The sequence below is a fragment of the Emydura macquarii genome, unplaced genomic scaffold (genome assembly GCF_026122565.2).
Source record: "Emydura macquarii macquarii isolate MOO-44397 ecotype Brisbane River unplaced genomic scaffold, CSIRO-AGI_Emac_v2 contig_3692, whole genome shotgun sequence".
Taxonomy (NCBI): Eukaryota; Metazoa; Chordata; order Testudines; family Chelidae; genus Emydura; species Emydura macquarii.
This window is the reverse complement of record NW_027133829.1, coordinates 4535993-4551029: the sequence shown is the minus strand read 5'-3', so window position 1 is coordinate 4551029 and position 15037 is coordinate 4535993. Positions and strand designations below refer to the sequence as shown.

The 15037-nt window shown below is 39.9% G+C and overlaps 1 protein-coding gene across 3 annotated transcripts in view; it reads left to right on the top strand.

Moving 5' to 3' along the window:
• The window catches only part of RBM20 (RNA binding motif protein 20), a 147988-nt gene that overhangs the window by 99732 nt on the left and 33219 nt on the right, over positions 1-15037 (top strand). For all 3 annotated transcript variants that reach the window (XM_067537234.1, XM_067537235.1, XM_067537236.1), the window contains exons 2-5: positions 8621-9824; positions 10694-10755; positions 10904-10995; positions 11293-11390. In XM_067537234.1, coding sequence (XP_067393335.1) covers positions 8621-9824; positions 10694-10755; positions 10904-10995; positions 11293-11390 — 1456 coding nt within the window. The remainder of the gene's footprint in view (positions 1-8620; positions 9825-10693; positions 10756-10903; positions 10996-11292; positions 11391-15037) is intronic.

Here is a 15037-nt window from a genome sequence, read left to right as displayed (position 1 = left end):
AGGAGCTTTAGATGAGAGACAACTTTTTGTCGTACATCTGTAAGGGTAAAGAATTGTTGATGCGTATAAACGGACACCATGGGGGGAACAGATAAATCTGACCAAAGCGCAGCAAGAAAACTTCGGCTGCATAGGATTTCAGAATCTAAATGATAATAGTGGAGTTCTTTTCCCTCTCTTCTGCAAATGTCCAAAATTCTTCTGATCCAGCAAATCCTCCTGCTAAAACCAAAGAAAGTATTCATCATAGAGCTATGGAGGGGGGGAAAAAAAAAAGTCCTGGAGTATAATTCAGATGAAGAAAAAATGTTCCCCCATATGTTTTTCACCAAAGCACATGTCCTTATTGATGTAAGTGGTAAGCTTATTTAGCAATGAATTTAAACCCTAAATTTTCTGTGGGTTAGAAGAACAAAATACTATAAACCTTGATTTTACTAGTTAATCTGTTTTAGCTGAGGTTTAGAGTACTCAGTTTATCATTGCTGCACTTGTGCTCTTAACTGCAGTTCTGTTATGGATCTGGTTGTAGAGCTCTTTTAATTCTAGAGGCCATATTTTGCTCTCAGATGCTCAAAGATGCTCATGGAAGATTGCTTAACTTGTGCACATTTATTTGAAGGCAAGGTTTGGCCCTAAAACATTATTGATTTTGTTAGCTCTTTTTAACTTTTAATATATATATATATTTGGAGTTGAAATTTTTTTGGTTTGCTCCATCAGCCTAATAGTGAATATTTTTTAAAGAGTTTACAAACATTAGTCCTGCTGTTTTGGAACTAATGAAGCATTGAGGAGAAAGTATGTTTCCTACTTTTGAAAGATATAATGTATTTTGTATTCAGATAACTCAAAAATGGCTTTATTTAAGTCATCAAACTCGTATTTACATAGTTTTCCATGAAGAATCACAAGTTTGCTTGCTACGTTAGAAAAATTGATTGAGAAAAAGTTGTAATTTACCAAAAATAGCATACTCTTGAATACACAGCTGTCATAAATTGTCATAACTATGCAGTAGTGCAGAGTCAAAAATAGGAATACATTTAGAGTATTCCTGTATTTCAAGTGGTTTTTGATTTATTTTTATGCACTAAAATGAATTCCTTATTTTCAGAAAATTTGCTGAAGTATGCATATTTTTAATTGTATTGTTAAAGTGAAAATAGTTTTCATCTGGGAAATTTTCACGAATTCGTGTTTTCTCGGTGTTTTGATGAAATAATGTCATCTCAACAAAATTACATGTAAAGCCAAATTCATATGAGGGGGATGCATAATCACAGAAGACAATACATTTTCATGTAGAATTCCACAAAACAGATTACATTTTGCACAGTTCTGAAACACAGTACATTTTCCTAACCTATTTAAACTCACACCTGGTGCAACATTCCAAATATATGCATGAGCAAGCATCCCCTGAATCAGTGCTTCTCAACCTTTCCAGATTGCTGTACGCCTTTCAGGAGCCTGATGTGTCTTGCGTACCCCTGGTTTCACCTCACTTAAAAAGACTTGCTTACAAATTCAGACAGAAAAATACAAAAGTGTCACAGCACACTGTTGCTGAACAATTGCTTACTTTCTCATTTTTACCATTTAATTATAAAATAAATCAAGTGGAATATAAATACTGTACTTAAAGTTCAGTTTATAGTATATAAAGCAATATAAACAAGACACTGTCTGTATGAAATTTTAGTTTGTACTGACTTCATTAGTGCTTTTTATGCAGTCTGTTGTAAAACTAGGCAAATATCTGAATGAGTTGATGTACCCCTTGGAAGACCTCTGCGTACCCCCCGGGGTACATGTACCCCTGGTTGAGAACCACTGACCTAAATCAATCACTCCACAAGTGTAATTCAAAATAGAATAGAAAGGTAATTTACCAGACTGCATTTCATGAGCAATTTTGGCTTGGAATAAGCAATCAACAGATTGAATCTTCTAATGGGCATGTTTTCTTATTTAGGGATCTCATCACTCTCACAGATGGGATTATTCAATTAATCCAGGGGTTCAGATACTTTATTGCAGACAATTCTGTATCTGTTCCTGGATGTTAAAGGCTACAAAGATAACATTGGCTGAACTAAATGGCAGCAATACAGTTGTGCTGGCCTTTGCAATTTTATTGTAAATCTCATGATATTGTGTGTATTTCTTAATGTCTCAGCTCCTGGAGTCATGTTAATATATATGTGAGAATCACAGCTTTGGGGTTTTTTTGGTTTTGGAGTTGTTGGGGTTTTTTTAAAGGAAGTTTTAGCCCTTTTGGATGTAGACCAAAAAAAAAAAAAAAAGGAAAATGTGACCTGTGTACCACAGATATTAAAAATCAGAAGGTAAATTAAAAGAACCCCCAAAATTATTATTTTTTTAATCTCTAATCTTATGATTTTTGAACACTTATGTTTGGCGACAGCTGGCAACAACAAATGATGAATAGGAGATGGATTGTTTTGTCTGTGTGTGTTTGCGTAAATGGGATGTATTTCTAATTAAAATATCTTTGCTGACCAGAATCTTAATACAATTGATTAAATCTTCAATATGTGGTTAAATCTGTGTCTCAAGGTGGATGGCAAAATTGTGCTGATAAAAACTAGTCATGCATATAAATATTTTACTTGTATTTTCAAAACAGAGAATCACAGTTTAAAATGATACACACAAACATTTAGGGCCCATAACCTCTTCTAGGTCCCATCTTAAATAGCGGAGCACAAGTTCTCAAACTTTTTCCTATCATGCACTGCTCCTTAAACACAGAGATCCTGTCCTGTCCTGTCCTGCTCCCAGCCTTCTAATCTACAGCCTGTACCTTTCCTCCCAACCTGGGTGCCAGCACTTCACCTTCCCAGTCCTAACTACAGTGCTTGGTTACATTTAAAAATACCCCATTAGGGAAGGCGAGGGGGTTGGACCTCAGAGGACAGAGAGGAGAAGAGAACTCTGCTAAAAGAACTTTAAGGTTGCAACATGAAGCGCTCCAAAGTCTGGAAATGCCAACAGAAAGAATGAACATGCAACCCGTGTCCTTCCCCAAACTCCCCATGTTTCTGGTCTCCTCCTCCACTTTCTTTGATGTTTTTACTTGCTAACAGTGCTAGGCGGTGACGGAGGCTGCTGCTGATGCTTGGTGGCTTAATCTCACCCAGGCTCCAGCTCTGCAGACAGACACGGAGTATGTCTGCACTGGAATAAGACACCTGTGGCTGGCCCAGGTCAGCTGACTCAGGCTCATGTGGCTCAGGCTATAAAATTGCAGTGTAGAGGTTTGGGCTCAGGCTGGAGCCTGGGCTCTGGGACCCTCCCCCTGATCTGTGACCCCACAAGGGGGGGGGGGAGAGGGAGAGAATGGGTGCAGCTGCCCAGAGCAACACCAGGCAGTGGTTTCTGCTACCATTTGTGTCTCCCCTTTACTGCTGTGACAGTACCTTGAAATGTTTTGTAGCCCACAGACTGAGAATTGCTGTAGCAGAACACAGCGGTTTAGACTATTCTGTGGAGCAATATTAGCGGTGCTCACAAATTAACCAATATATTTATGGCGCATCAAGTATCTGGTGCTTTCGGGGCTCGGTTTGATAACATGTGAGACAAATGGTTTTACCGTCTCTCCTGAGAGCTGGTTCCATGTGTCCAATAGGGAGCTGCAAAGTCACGGCAGCTGTTGTACTGCTCTGATGTGCATGTGCTATTGTATGTCCTTTCAACACAGTGGAATTAAACTCTTAGAAACAGTATGCACCTGGATCTCCAGAATCTCAAAGAATTGTAACTGGAACTACAAGCCTTCAAGTTTTTATTTAAAGACTACTAGGCAATGCTTATTTACGTGCATAAAGCATTTTTATAAAGAGTTTTATTGCTTGTCCAGTATCAAGATGGACTAGCTGCTAAGAAATAAAACAGCAGTTCTGATTGTAGTCAATCCCACATCGCATAATATAAACAAGGACATTCCAGATGCTAGCTACACAATATATCTTTCATAGTATGTAATTAGGCGTAATAGTGTGTCTAATTTTCTGGTGGCAATAACAGCGTTTGCTAATTTTCTGCCACTTCGTTGCATGGTAAAGCAATACAGTTTTGCTAATCTTGGGCTTGACTTTGTAATGTGCTGAGCAACCTCACATCCTGTTGACATCCTCTTGGGATTTATGGGTGCTTAGCCTCTCACGGGATTGGGTTTGTTTGTGTGCACATGTTATATTTTGACCATGCTTGCATGGTAACTTCCTTTTGCAAACGAATCTGTAGGAAACATGACCATAAAAATCAAGTCAGATAATGATCAATGGAAAGTAAAACCACCATAAGAAAAAACAAAAGGCACCACAGATATGAAGTCTGGTGATATGAGTTTATTCTACTGGCAGGGAATTCTGTCGTTGCAAATGAAATACTTGCCCGAACTCTGTTTGATATCCCTGGAGACAGATGTGCTTGCAGTTGCTAGTGGATGTTTAACATTAAATATGAAACGCATTCATTTTCTTTTAGTTTTACTTTAGATTTAACCAGATGTTTTACTAATTTGTGTTTTAAAAAGTTGCATACTGACAAGCCATCAAAATTAATTACATCTTTATCTATGCTGTGTAGTAAATCAGCCAGTTATTAACAGCAAATGTTGCATTGTAGTTGATTAGTTCTTGCTTTGAAATTGAAACTTAATATATATTTTGTAAGTACAGAAAAAATGAGTCTTGGATATAATTCCTCTTATTCAACAGCTTAGTACTGTGCGTAATAGTTGAAAGAATGAGCAGCCGTTTGAAGTGTGTTGATTATCTGTGGTATGCAGAGTTGTAGCCCTGTCGGTCCCATGATATTAGAGAGATAAGGTCGGTGAGGTAATATCTTTTATCTTGAAAGCTTGTCTCTCTCACCAACAGAATTTGGTCCCATAAAAGATATTACCTCAACCACCTTGATTATCTATGGTGTTTGTTAGCAGAGGCCCCTGGCAGGGAAAAGAGGGTGGCATTACAGAGGTGGAAAATACGCAACCACTCCTTTGCTATGGGTCTGTAAGGGTATGTTAAGTTGGCCCGCAACAGCAAATCTCCCAACTCGGGTCGACAGGCTCGGGTTAGTGTGACCGGTGTTAGCTCTCTAAAAATATCTGTGTAGACAGCACTTTGAAGCACCGCCATCCATAGGCTTCAGAACCCAACTTCCAGCCTGAGCTGCCGTATCAAAGCACTGTCTAGATAGGAGTTTTTAGAGTGCCAGTGCAAGCTCTGCCAGCCCTACTCTATATGGGAAGACTCGCTGCCGTGAGCTGTGTAGATGGATCGTAAGGGCCCAGCTCTGTCCAAACCGGGGCTTGCACCACTTATGGAGGGAGTGTGGCCAGACGATACCATATTATGCACATCCACTGAGCAGTCTCATCCAGAGATTGTGCAAGTTTCCTGGAAGCACACAGGATGGGCATTAAAGACAGAGGATACGTTTAGTAGTTTGGTTTTTAAGCTTCTGCAAAAACAGTTCCACTGTTCCCTAGAACACACTTAGGGGAAATGTATTGTTTCAAAATTCGCACAGCTCGCTGGGGAAAATCTCTAGTGCCTCTATGTTTTAGAGCAGGGATGTGAAATGTGTCAGGGGGTGACGTTGGGGTCAAAGAGATGCCTTTTTCTGCACCCTTGAAAATCATGAGCATGCTCCATTCTGGAGCTGAGCAGGACTTTCCTTGCAATCGCTTCTCCTCCCTGCTGGGAGCTGCTGTGGTGCTGGGCACAGTGACTGAAAGGAGGGAGACTACCCTGTGCCCGTAGCTCTCCCTACTTGACCCCAGGCAGTGTGGTGTCTTTATAAAAACAGTCTGATTGTGTAATTAAAGACTGTATCATAATGCATATGTACAACAGGGCAAGCAACCTTCTTTCTGACATTTCCTAACTTTTGAGTGCTTGACTTTGCAACCTTCCCTATATTCAAATAATGTTGTGTTTTTGTGTCATTTGTATACTTACTCAGTTATTCAATTAACACTCTGTTGCCCTTTGCTGAGTGTGATATTTAACTTCCTTTTTATTGATTTTTATTACATGTGATTAAGCTGCATGGGACCAAGACATCCTTGTGCATATCCTCCATCCAACCTTCTCTCTGGTCTGGTCCCTTTATGCCTTTTTTCATGCCACCTTTATGTTTGGATTAGCCATCTAATTAAAATTAATCTGTTCACCTTCTCCCCCACCTTCACACTCTCCTGAAAGCTTCCTTGGACTGTGAAGCCTTCCAGCTCTAAATAACATACTCCAGTATAGCCCTAGTCCAGCAAGCTCTTAGTACATGCACAAATTTACTCACATTAGGAGTCCCATTCAAGTTAATTAAACAAGGGCACATGATGAACATTAGTTGTGATGAAAATCATGTAGCCCTTGATTTTAATCAGGTGAGATTTCATACGTTGCAATTAAAATATGCAGACTTCAAAAGATTGGTTGTCTTTTTTTTAATTGTACCCCCGACCAATGTGTATGTGTGTGAGAAAGAATTACTCCTAAGATAGTTCAGCTCTATTTTTTTTGTAATGGGAGGCCCAAAATTGGACCCAATATTCCAAATGTGGCCTCCCCAGTTCCGAATAGAGGGGAATAATCACTTCCCTCGATCTGCTGGCAATGCTTCTATTAATGCAGCACAATATGCTATTAGCCTTCTAGGCAATAAGGGCACACTGCTGAGTCATATCCAGCTTCTTGTCCACTGTAACCCCCAGGTCCTTTTCTGCAGAACTGCTGCCTAGCCAGTCAGTCCCCAGTCAGTAGCTGTGCATGGGATTCTTCCGTCCTAAGTGCAGGACTCTGCACTTCTCCTTGTTGAATCTCATCAGATTTTTTTTCCCAATCCTCCAATTTGTCTAGGTCACTCTGTATCCTATCCCTACCTTCCAGGGTATCTACCACTCCCCCTAGCTTAGTGTCATCTGCAAACTTGCTGAGGGTGCAATCCATCCCATCCTCCAGATCATTAATGAAGATGTTGAACAAAACTGCCCCAACACCAACCCCTGAGGCACTCTGCTTGTTACCGGCTGCCAACTAGACATTGACCCATTGATCACTACCCATTTAGCCCGATGATCTAGACAGTACTCTATCCATTTTATAATCCATTCATCCAACCCGTACTTCTTTAACTTGCTGATAAGAATACTGTGGGAGACCATATCAAAAGCTTTTGCTAAAGTCAAGGTATATCACATCCACTGCTTTCCCCAATCCACGGAGCCAGTCTTCTCATCATAGAAGGCAATCAGGTTGGTCAGGCATGACTTGCCCTTGGTGAATCCATGCTGACTGTTCCTGATCACATTCCTCTCTTCCAAGTGCCTCAGAATGGATTCCTTGAGAGCCTGCTCCATGATTTTTCTGGGGACTAAGATGAGGCTCCTCCTTCTTCCCTTTTTAGAAGATGGGCACTATATTTGCCTTTTTCCAATCATCTGGGACCTCCCCCAATCACCATGAGTTATCAAAGATAACGGCCAATGGCTCTGCAATCACATCGGCCAACTCTCTCAGCACCCTTGGGATGCATTGCATCCAGCCCATGGACTTGTGTATGTCCAGCCTTTCCTAATAGTCCTGAACCTGTTCTTTCACCACTGAGAGCTGCTCATCTCCCCATTCTGTGCTTCCCAGTGCAGCAGTCTGGGAGCTGACCTTGTCTGTGAAGACAGAGGCAAAAAAATCATTAAGTACTTCAGCTTTCTCCACATCATCTGTCATTAGGTTGCCTCCCCATTCAGTCAGGGGCCCACTTTCCATGACCACCTCCTTGTTGCTAACATACCTGTAGAAACCCTTCTTGTTACCCTTCATGTCCCTCCACAACCTCCCTCCTTTGATAGGTAGAAACCTTCTTCTAATTTACAGCCTAAGTGTACTCATGGCCAAAAGCTCTTCTCTCATGGTTCTGGAGGGCTCCAGATAGACTGAGTTAGTGTTCTTTGTACACTTCCTAATGAACACATGCTCACGTCGCAAAAACATCATCAGAAATGGTGCTGCGTCAGCAGAGAGGGAAAGGATTGAATGGATTATGGCGAGGGAATTACTGTGTCTCAACCCTGGCCGACTTTTTTTTATCTTTTTGAAGTTGAGATGGATGCAAGTTTTTGGGGCAGTCTGAGAAAGCTTGCACTGCTGCTGTTTCTGTCCTGTGAATATAATTCAGTACAGGTTGGTCCGATAAAAGATATTACCTCACCCACCTTGTGTCTCAAATATAAATCACGAATCCAACAAATACTTTAAATGAACTAAGGGCCTCATCTAAAGCCCACTGAAAGGCTTTCCATTTAGTTTGATGGGCTTCAGATCAGACTCTAGATAAACGTGGGTTTTTTTTAATCTTTGAAACACTGATCTCCCTAATTACATTTTAATTGAAATGAATATGGCATTAGACACGTAACAGAGGTGGCTTACTGCTATGACATAAACCATCATCTCTCCCTCCACAAGTTTAGAGAGGATAAACCTCCAAGGGTAGCTTCTTAGACCAGGTCACATTTTGGTAAGAAGTGGCTGCTGTTAACTTTGAGGTTAATTTAACTCAATGATCTCTTGTTCCTTTTCAGTGCGGCCACGCTTCTGGACAAAAATCCATTCTCCGTCAGCACTCCAAATCCGCTGCTTCCTTCTCCGGCAAGTCTTCAGCTTGCTCAGCTACAAGCCCAGCTCACCCTGCACAGGCTAAAATTGGCTCAGACAGCAGTCACCAGCAACACAGCAGCTGCAACTGTTCTGAATCAAGTTCTCTCCAAAGTGGCCATGTCTCAGCCGCTGTTTAACCAATTAAGACATCCTTCCATGATTAACACTCCCCAGGGGCATGCTGGAGGACCTCCGCAAGGACCTGCAATCACCAATACTAGATTTCCATCTAGCGGAATCCCTTTTCAGGCACAGAATCAAGCTTTAGCAGTACAAGGAGGAAACCTGGGGCCTGCTGGGAACATACAGAATCAAAACACCAATGCTGTTGTCATGCACCCCTTTGGAGGTGTAATGTCTCAGACATCTAGCCAACCAGCTATAGTTATGGGTCTAAATAAGACTGGCCAGACATCGGCTGCAGGAGGGTTTTATGACTACAATAAACAAAATGTCTCTGCCCCTCAAGTATACACAGCTGATGCAGGCCAATGCAATCAGCATGGCTTCATGACCAGTGGGTCTCAATCAGTTCCCTCCTCCTCCGGAGGGGTACCCTATGAGGGTCATTTTGGTCCTTCAGGCCAACAAAAACATGACAGTCAACCTGGATTTCAGAAAGACTTCTATGGGCCCAATTCTAAAGGACAACATACAACAGGAATACAGTCTTTGGATTTTTCTAGTGAATCACATCTGAGTGCTCATCAAACTGTGAGTCAGAAACGAGAACCAGGCACCGTGGTACATAACACAGGTGCAAATAAGCAGTGGGAAAACACTGCTAATTTCTCCAGCCAAAACAAGCCAGACCTCATGGCCAGTGCCAACTTGTGGCCATCCACAGGTCAGCAATATGAAATCAGAAATGAGCTCTACAACCCTGAAGAACCGACACCTGACACAAAGTTTGGTGCTGGGACTACGCTCCCTTTCCACAGACTTAACAATAGTAAACAAAGTTTCAGTAGTTCCCGAATGAGGCAGAATGAGGAGTTGCCCACAAACACATCAGATTTGTTAATGAGATCTCTTCAGCCTCATGAGTTAAATGACTTTCATGGCATAGCCCCTCTTCACTTCCCACACGTCTGCACAATATGTGACAGAAAGATCTTTGATCTAAAGGTAAGTGATTCTAACACATTGAGGTGTGATTCTGCTCTGCAAAAGTGATTCAATTAAATTTGTCTTGGGAGGTTCTCTGTTCATATTGTCTCACTAATTTCATATCAAACTCGCTTACTTTAGAAGTAAAAATAACTATATCGGCATTTAAATACCAGCCCCGCAAACTCTTATCTAGTCTCTGAGGGTCCAGATGGGTTCTTTCCTCCTTGTGCATCATCACTAGTAATGAAGATGCTGCAAGTTAAATTATGCCATTTGTGTAGCCCCATTAACCTTGACTTGAGATGCATGGGTCTAACTGGGGACATCATTTGTAGAGTTGGCTGGAGGACAACAATTTTGATTTGAGGCAACTTTTGAGGTCTTGCAATTTGTTTTTGTTCCACACTGGAATGAAAACAGAACATTTTTTGTGAGCAGGGTCACAGTTCTCAAAGGTGCTGAGATCCCTCGACATTTATGGACAGTAATGGTATTTGATGGTACTGAGCATCTTGCAGGATGAGGCCTTCAGCTTTCCTAAGTTAACTGATTTAATACTCATAAAATTAATTGCTTAAGAAAAGTTATGCATAGAAGATTTTCAGGAACAGGACTCTTTTTAACATCCATTTATAGTATTTTACTTACAAGCTGTGAATTGATGGCAGTATGGAATGAAAGTCTATGTAGAACTAGAATCATTCAAACAAATACTTGTTTTAAAGTAACTCTTTTTATTCTTAGTTTCCTCATGAAGAGTCTCTTGCCAGCTTTTTTCCATGAACTATAAAGTTAAATAAAACTACTAGTTAATGAAATAAGCCAATTTCTAAAGCAGCCTCTATTGTACGTTTATCAGTCATTTCCTGTTTATTTTAACATAGGACTGGGATCAGCACATTAAAGGAAATCTTCACATCAAAAAATGTATGGTGTTCTCAGAAAAGTAAGTACTGTTTTAGAGTTCTTAGGCCAAATTCACGCTGGTGTAACATCACTGACTTCAATGGATTTATACCGGGGATGAATCTGGGCAACATAGTGTGTGTGTTTTATTCCTGCTTCCTGAAATAAAGTTCTCTTTCCCTTTTCAGCATTGGCATCCGATGTGCGTTAAGTTCAACGGAGACAACGCTGCATTCATCTCCAAATAACACAGCAGTTTTCAATCCTTCTAGCACTGAAGGTGAGTTGTTTAAGTATTCATCAATAATTAGTATACATAGTAAAATGAAAAGAAAGTCCCTTTTTAAGCTTGCTGTATTAGGAGTTTATGGAAGAACTAAAGCCAAAAAAGCAAGATTGTACCATAAAGTATGAATTTCTTCTTCTTTTCATTAGTAGTACAAAGCAAACTATAGTTCTGTATAGAAGCGTGAATAATAATTCTGATTTATTTAGAAGCAGTCTTTTTTAATTAGACACATGCATACAGTTAATAGAAGTCAAAGTTTTCAGTGTGTGTATACAATCCATTATTTAGATTACCCATCCAATGCTGGCTCATCTTATACAACTGTATCAACAAGATCCTTTGGTCAGCAAGGTCCTACGTTTTCTTCTCCTCCATCTGCTGTAAAAGTGAGTATATAAGCTAAATATTCTCCTCTTCCTGACTCAATTCTGGAAACAGACTATACTTACTCAATTAACGATGAACTAATTTTAAGATCCCTTTTGGATAAGCGACTAAAAATTCAGATCCTTATTCAAACTTACCTGTACCTCTTAGATGCTTCTGGTCTTGGTAGAGCCAGGACTTTATTACACAGCTATGGTAGTTTTTGTTTTGTGCCCCAGCTGAAGCCTGAAAGTGGCTGAAACAGGAGAATGTTTTTTTGAATGTTTTCAAACCCCAAAGAGGTTCAGGTCCAGTTTGAGTTTGGGATGAAGATCTGAGTTAGGGACAAAGATCTGAGTTAGTTCTTACCTTATTCAAAATGTTCCACCCATCCATACGAGCAACATGTAATCTTTCTGATAAAGTACTTTCTAGAATTGGTTCTTAACTTCCTCAGACCTTCTCCTCTTATTTAGCAATACAGGAAGGGCGGAGCGGGTGCAAATCCCTGACACCTATTTGTTCTCTCCCCGAATGGTCACAGCCCCCAGTTTGAGAATATGTGCTCTGTAGGACTGGTTTTCTGTTACTTAAACTTTCTGTGCTGCATGCTTGAGCTACTGTCATCCGTAATGTTTCACTTCCCCGTTCACCCTTCCATGATTTCAGGTTGTAACTTTTCCCTCCATTCAGCGTTGTTCCTCTCTCGTGCCCCTATTACATTCTCACCTTGGTCATCTGACCTTTTATCCAACTGGATAGAAAATGGCAAGGGTTAAATACAAACAGAGGCTAAAGTTAAAAATGATTCTTAAATTTAAAAAGCTAAAATTAATAATAACAAAAATATAACGAGCTGGGAGTTAAAGTTGAGATATAGAAAAGCTCTAGGGTTAAAAACAGAGAAGTCAGGTTCACTTTGGGTGCTGCTGCAATATAAATAATTAATCATATTTAAATGCTTTTTATGTTTAGCTTGTTATGTACTAGTCTACTGAGCATTATGGTATCAAAGGCATTTTGGAAACCTAAACAGATTATGTTCCCATATATGTTACCCCTGTTTGCTTTGAGTTACACCTTCCAAAATGTCACCCTGTTTGTTTGGTTGGTTTTAATATGGGCATTTTTCTTCTGTGCTATCATTTTGTTCATGCTATGGACTTTCATAGGTTATGAAACTAGAAGATATCATTATGATTATCTAGTCTGACCTCCTGTATAACACAGACCACAGGACTTCCCAAAATTAATACCTGTTTGAACTAGAGCATATTTTTAGAAAAATCTTCCAATCATGTTTTAAAAATTACCAGTGATGGAGACTCCACCACAACCATTGGTAAATTGTCCCAATGGTTAATTATTCTCACTGTTAAATTTGTGCCTTATTCCTAGTCCAATTTTGTCTAGTTCCAACTTCCAGCCATTGTACCTTGATATACCATTGTCTGCTAGATAGAAGAGGCCATTTTCAAATTTTTGTTCCATATGTAGATACTTATAGACTCTGATCATGTCATCCTTTAACTTTCTCTAAACTAAACAAATTATGCTCCTTGAGTCTTCTTTGAGCCTGGGATGAAGATCTGAATTAGTTCTTACCTTATTCAAAATGTTTCTCCCATCCCTTGTTTTCTTTTAATCATTCTCATGGCTATTCTCTGAACCCTCTCTAATTATCAGCATCTTTGAAATGTGAACATCAGAATTGGACACAGTTTTCCAGTAGTAGTCACACCAGTTCCAAATACAAAGTTAACATAACCTTTCTATTCCTACCCGAAATTCCTCTGTTTATGCATCCAAGAATTGTGTTAGCCCTTTTGGTCACAGCATTGCACTGCAAACTCATGTTCAGCTGATTAGCTAACATAACCCCCAAGTGTTTTTCAGAGTCACTGCTTCTCAGAAGAGAACCCCCCCATCCTGTAAGCATGGCCTGCTTTCTTTGAGCATGGATGTATAACTTTACATTTGGCCCTATTAAAAAATATATTGTTTGCCAAGCCATCCAGGTGACTCTGTATGAGTGACCTGTCCTCTTCATTATTTATCACTCCCCCAATCTTTGTGCTAGCTGCAAACTTTATCAGTGATGATTTTGTTTTCTTTCAGGTCACTGATAAAAATGTTAAAAAAGTGTAGGGCCAAGAACCAGTTCCTTCAGGACCCCACTAGAAACACAACCCTCTTGATGATGATGATTCCCAATTTATAATTACATTTTGAGATCTGTCAATTAGCTAGTTTTTAATTCATTTAATGCATGCTATGTTAATTATATATCATTCTTGGTTTTTTTAATCAAAATGCCACGTGGTACAAAGTCAAATGCCTTTCAGAAGATTGAGTATATTACATCAGCACCTTTATTTTTATCAACCAAATTTGTAATCTCATCAAAAAAAGATTTCAAGTTAATCTGACAGGATCTATTTTTCATGTTGAGTGGAATTAACTATATTACCCTTCTTTATTACTTTATTACTTGAGTCCTGTATCAACTGTTCATTATTTTTCCTGGGATTGATGTCAAGCTGACAGGGCATCCTGTTTACCCTTGTTAAATATTGGCACAACATTAGCTTGCTTTCAGTCTAAGGCCAGAAGGGACCACTGTGTGATCATCTAGTTTGACCTTCTATATAACACAGGCCATAGAACTTCTCCAAAATAATTCCTAGAACATACTTTTAGAAAAAATCCAATTTTGATTGAAAAATTGTCAGTGATGGAAAATCCGCCACGACGCTTGGTAAATTGTTCCAATAGTTAATTACTCTCACTGTTAAAAATGTACACCTTACTTCCACTCAGAGTCTTCTGGAACTTCCCCAGCGTTCCAAGAGTTATTGAAAATTAACATTAATGGTCCAGCGAACTCCTCAGCCAGCTCTTTTAAAAGTTTTATATACAAGTTCATACGCCTTAAGGGCAGAAGGGACCATTATGATCATCTATTCTGATCTCCTGCACATTTCAGGCCACAGAACCTCACCCACCCACTCCTGTAGTAGGCCCACAACCTCTGGATGAGTTACTGAAGTCTTTGGACTGTAATTTAAAGATTTCAAGTTACAAAGAATCCACCATTTACTCTAGTTCAAACTAGTAAGACTACGCTGCAGAGGAAGGTGAAAACCCACCCATGTCTCTGCCAATCTGATCTGGGGGAAAATTCCTTCCCAGCCCCTAATATGGTATCAGTTAGACCCTTAATATGTGGACAAGACCCACCAGACAGACACCTGGGAAAGAATTCTCTGTAGTAACTCAGAGCCCTCCCTCTCTTGTGTTCCATCACCGGCCGTTGGAGATATTTGCTAATAACAGTCATGGATGGGCCATATGCCATTCTAGGCAATCTCATTATACCATCCCCTGCATAAATTTATCAAGCTCAGTTTTAAAACAAGGTAGGTTTTTTGCCCCACTATTCCCTTTGGAAGGCTATTCCTGAACTTCACTCCTCTAATGATTAGAAAACTTCATCTAATTTCAAGCCTAATCTTGATGGACAATTTATATCCATTTGTTCTTGGCCCTTAACTTAAATAATTCCTCTCCCTTCCTTGTGTTTATCCCTCTGATGTATTTATAGAGAGCAATCATATCTCCCCTCGGCCTTCATTTTGTTAGGCCATACTCCTTAAGTCTTCTCTCA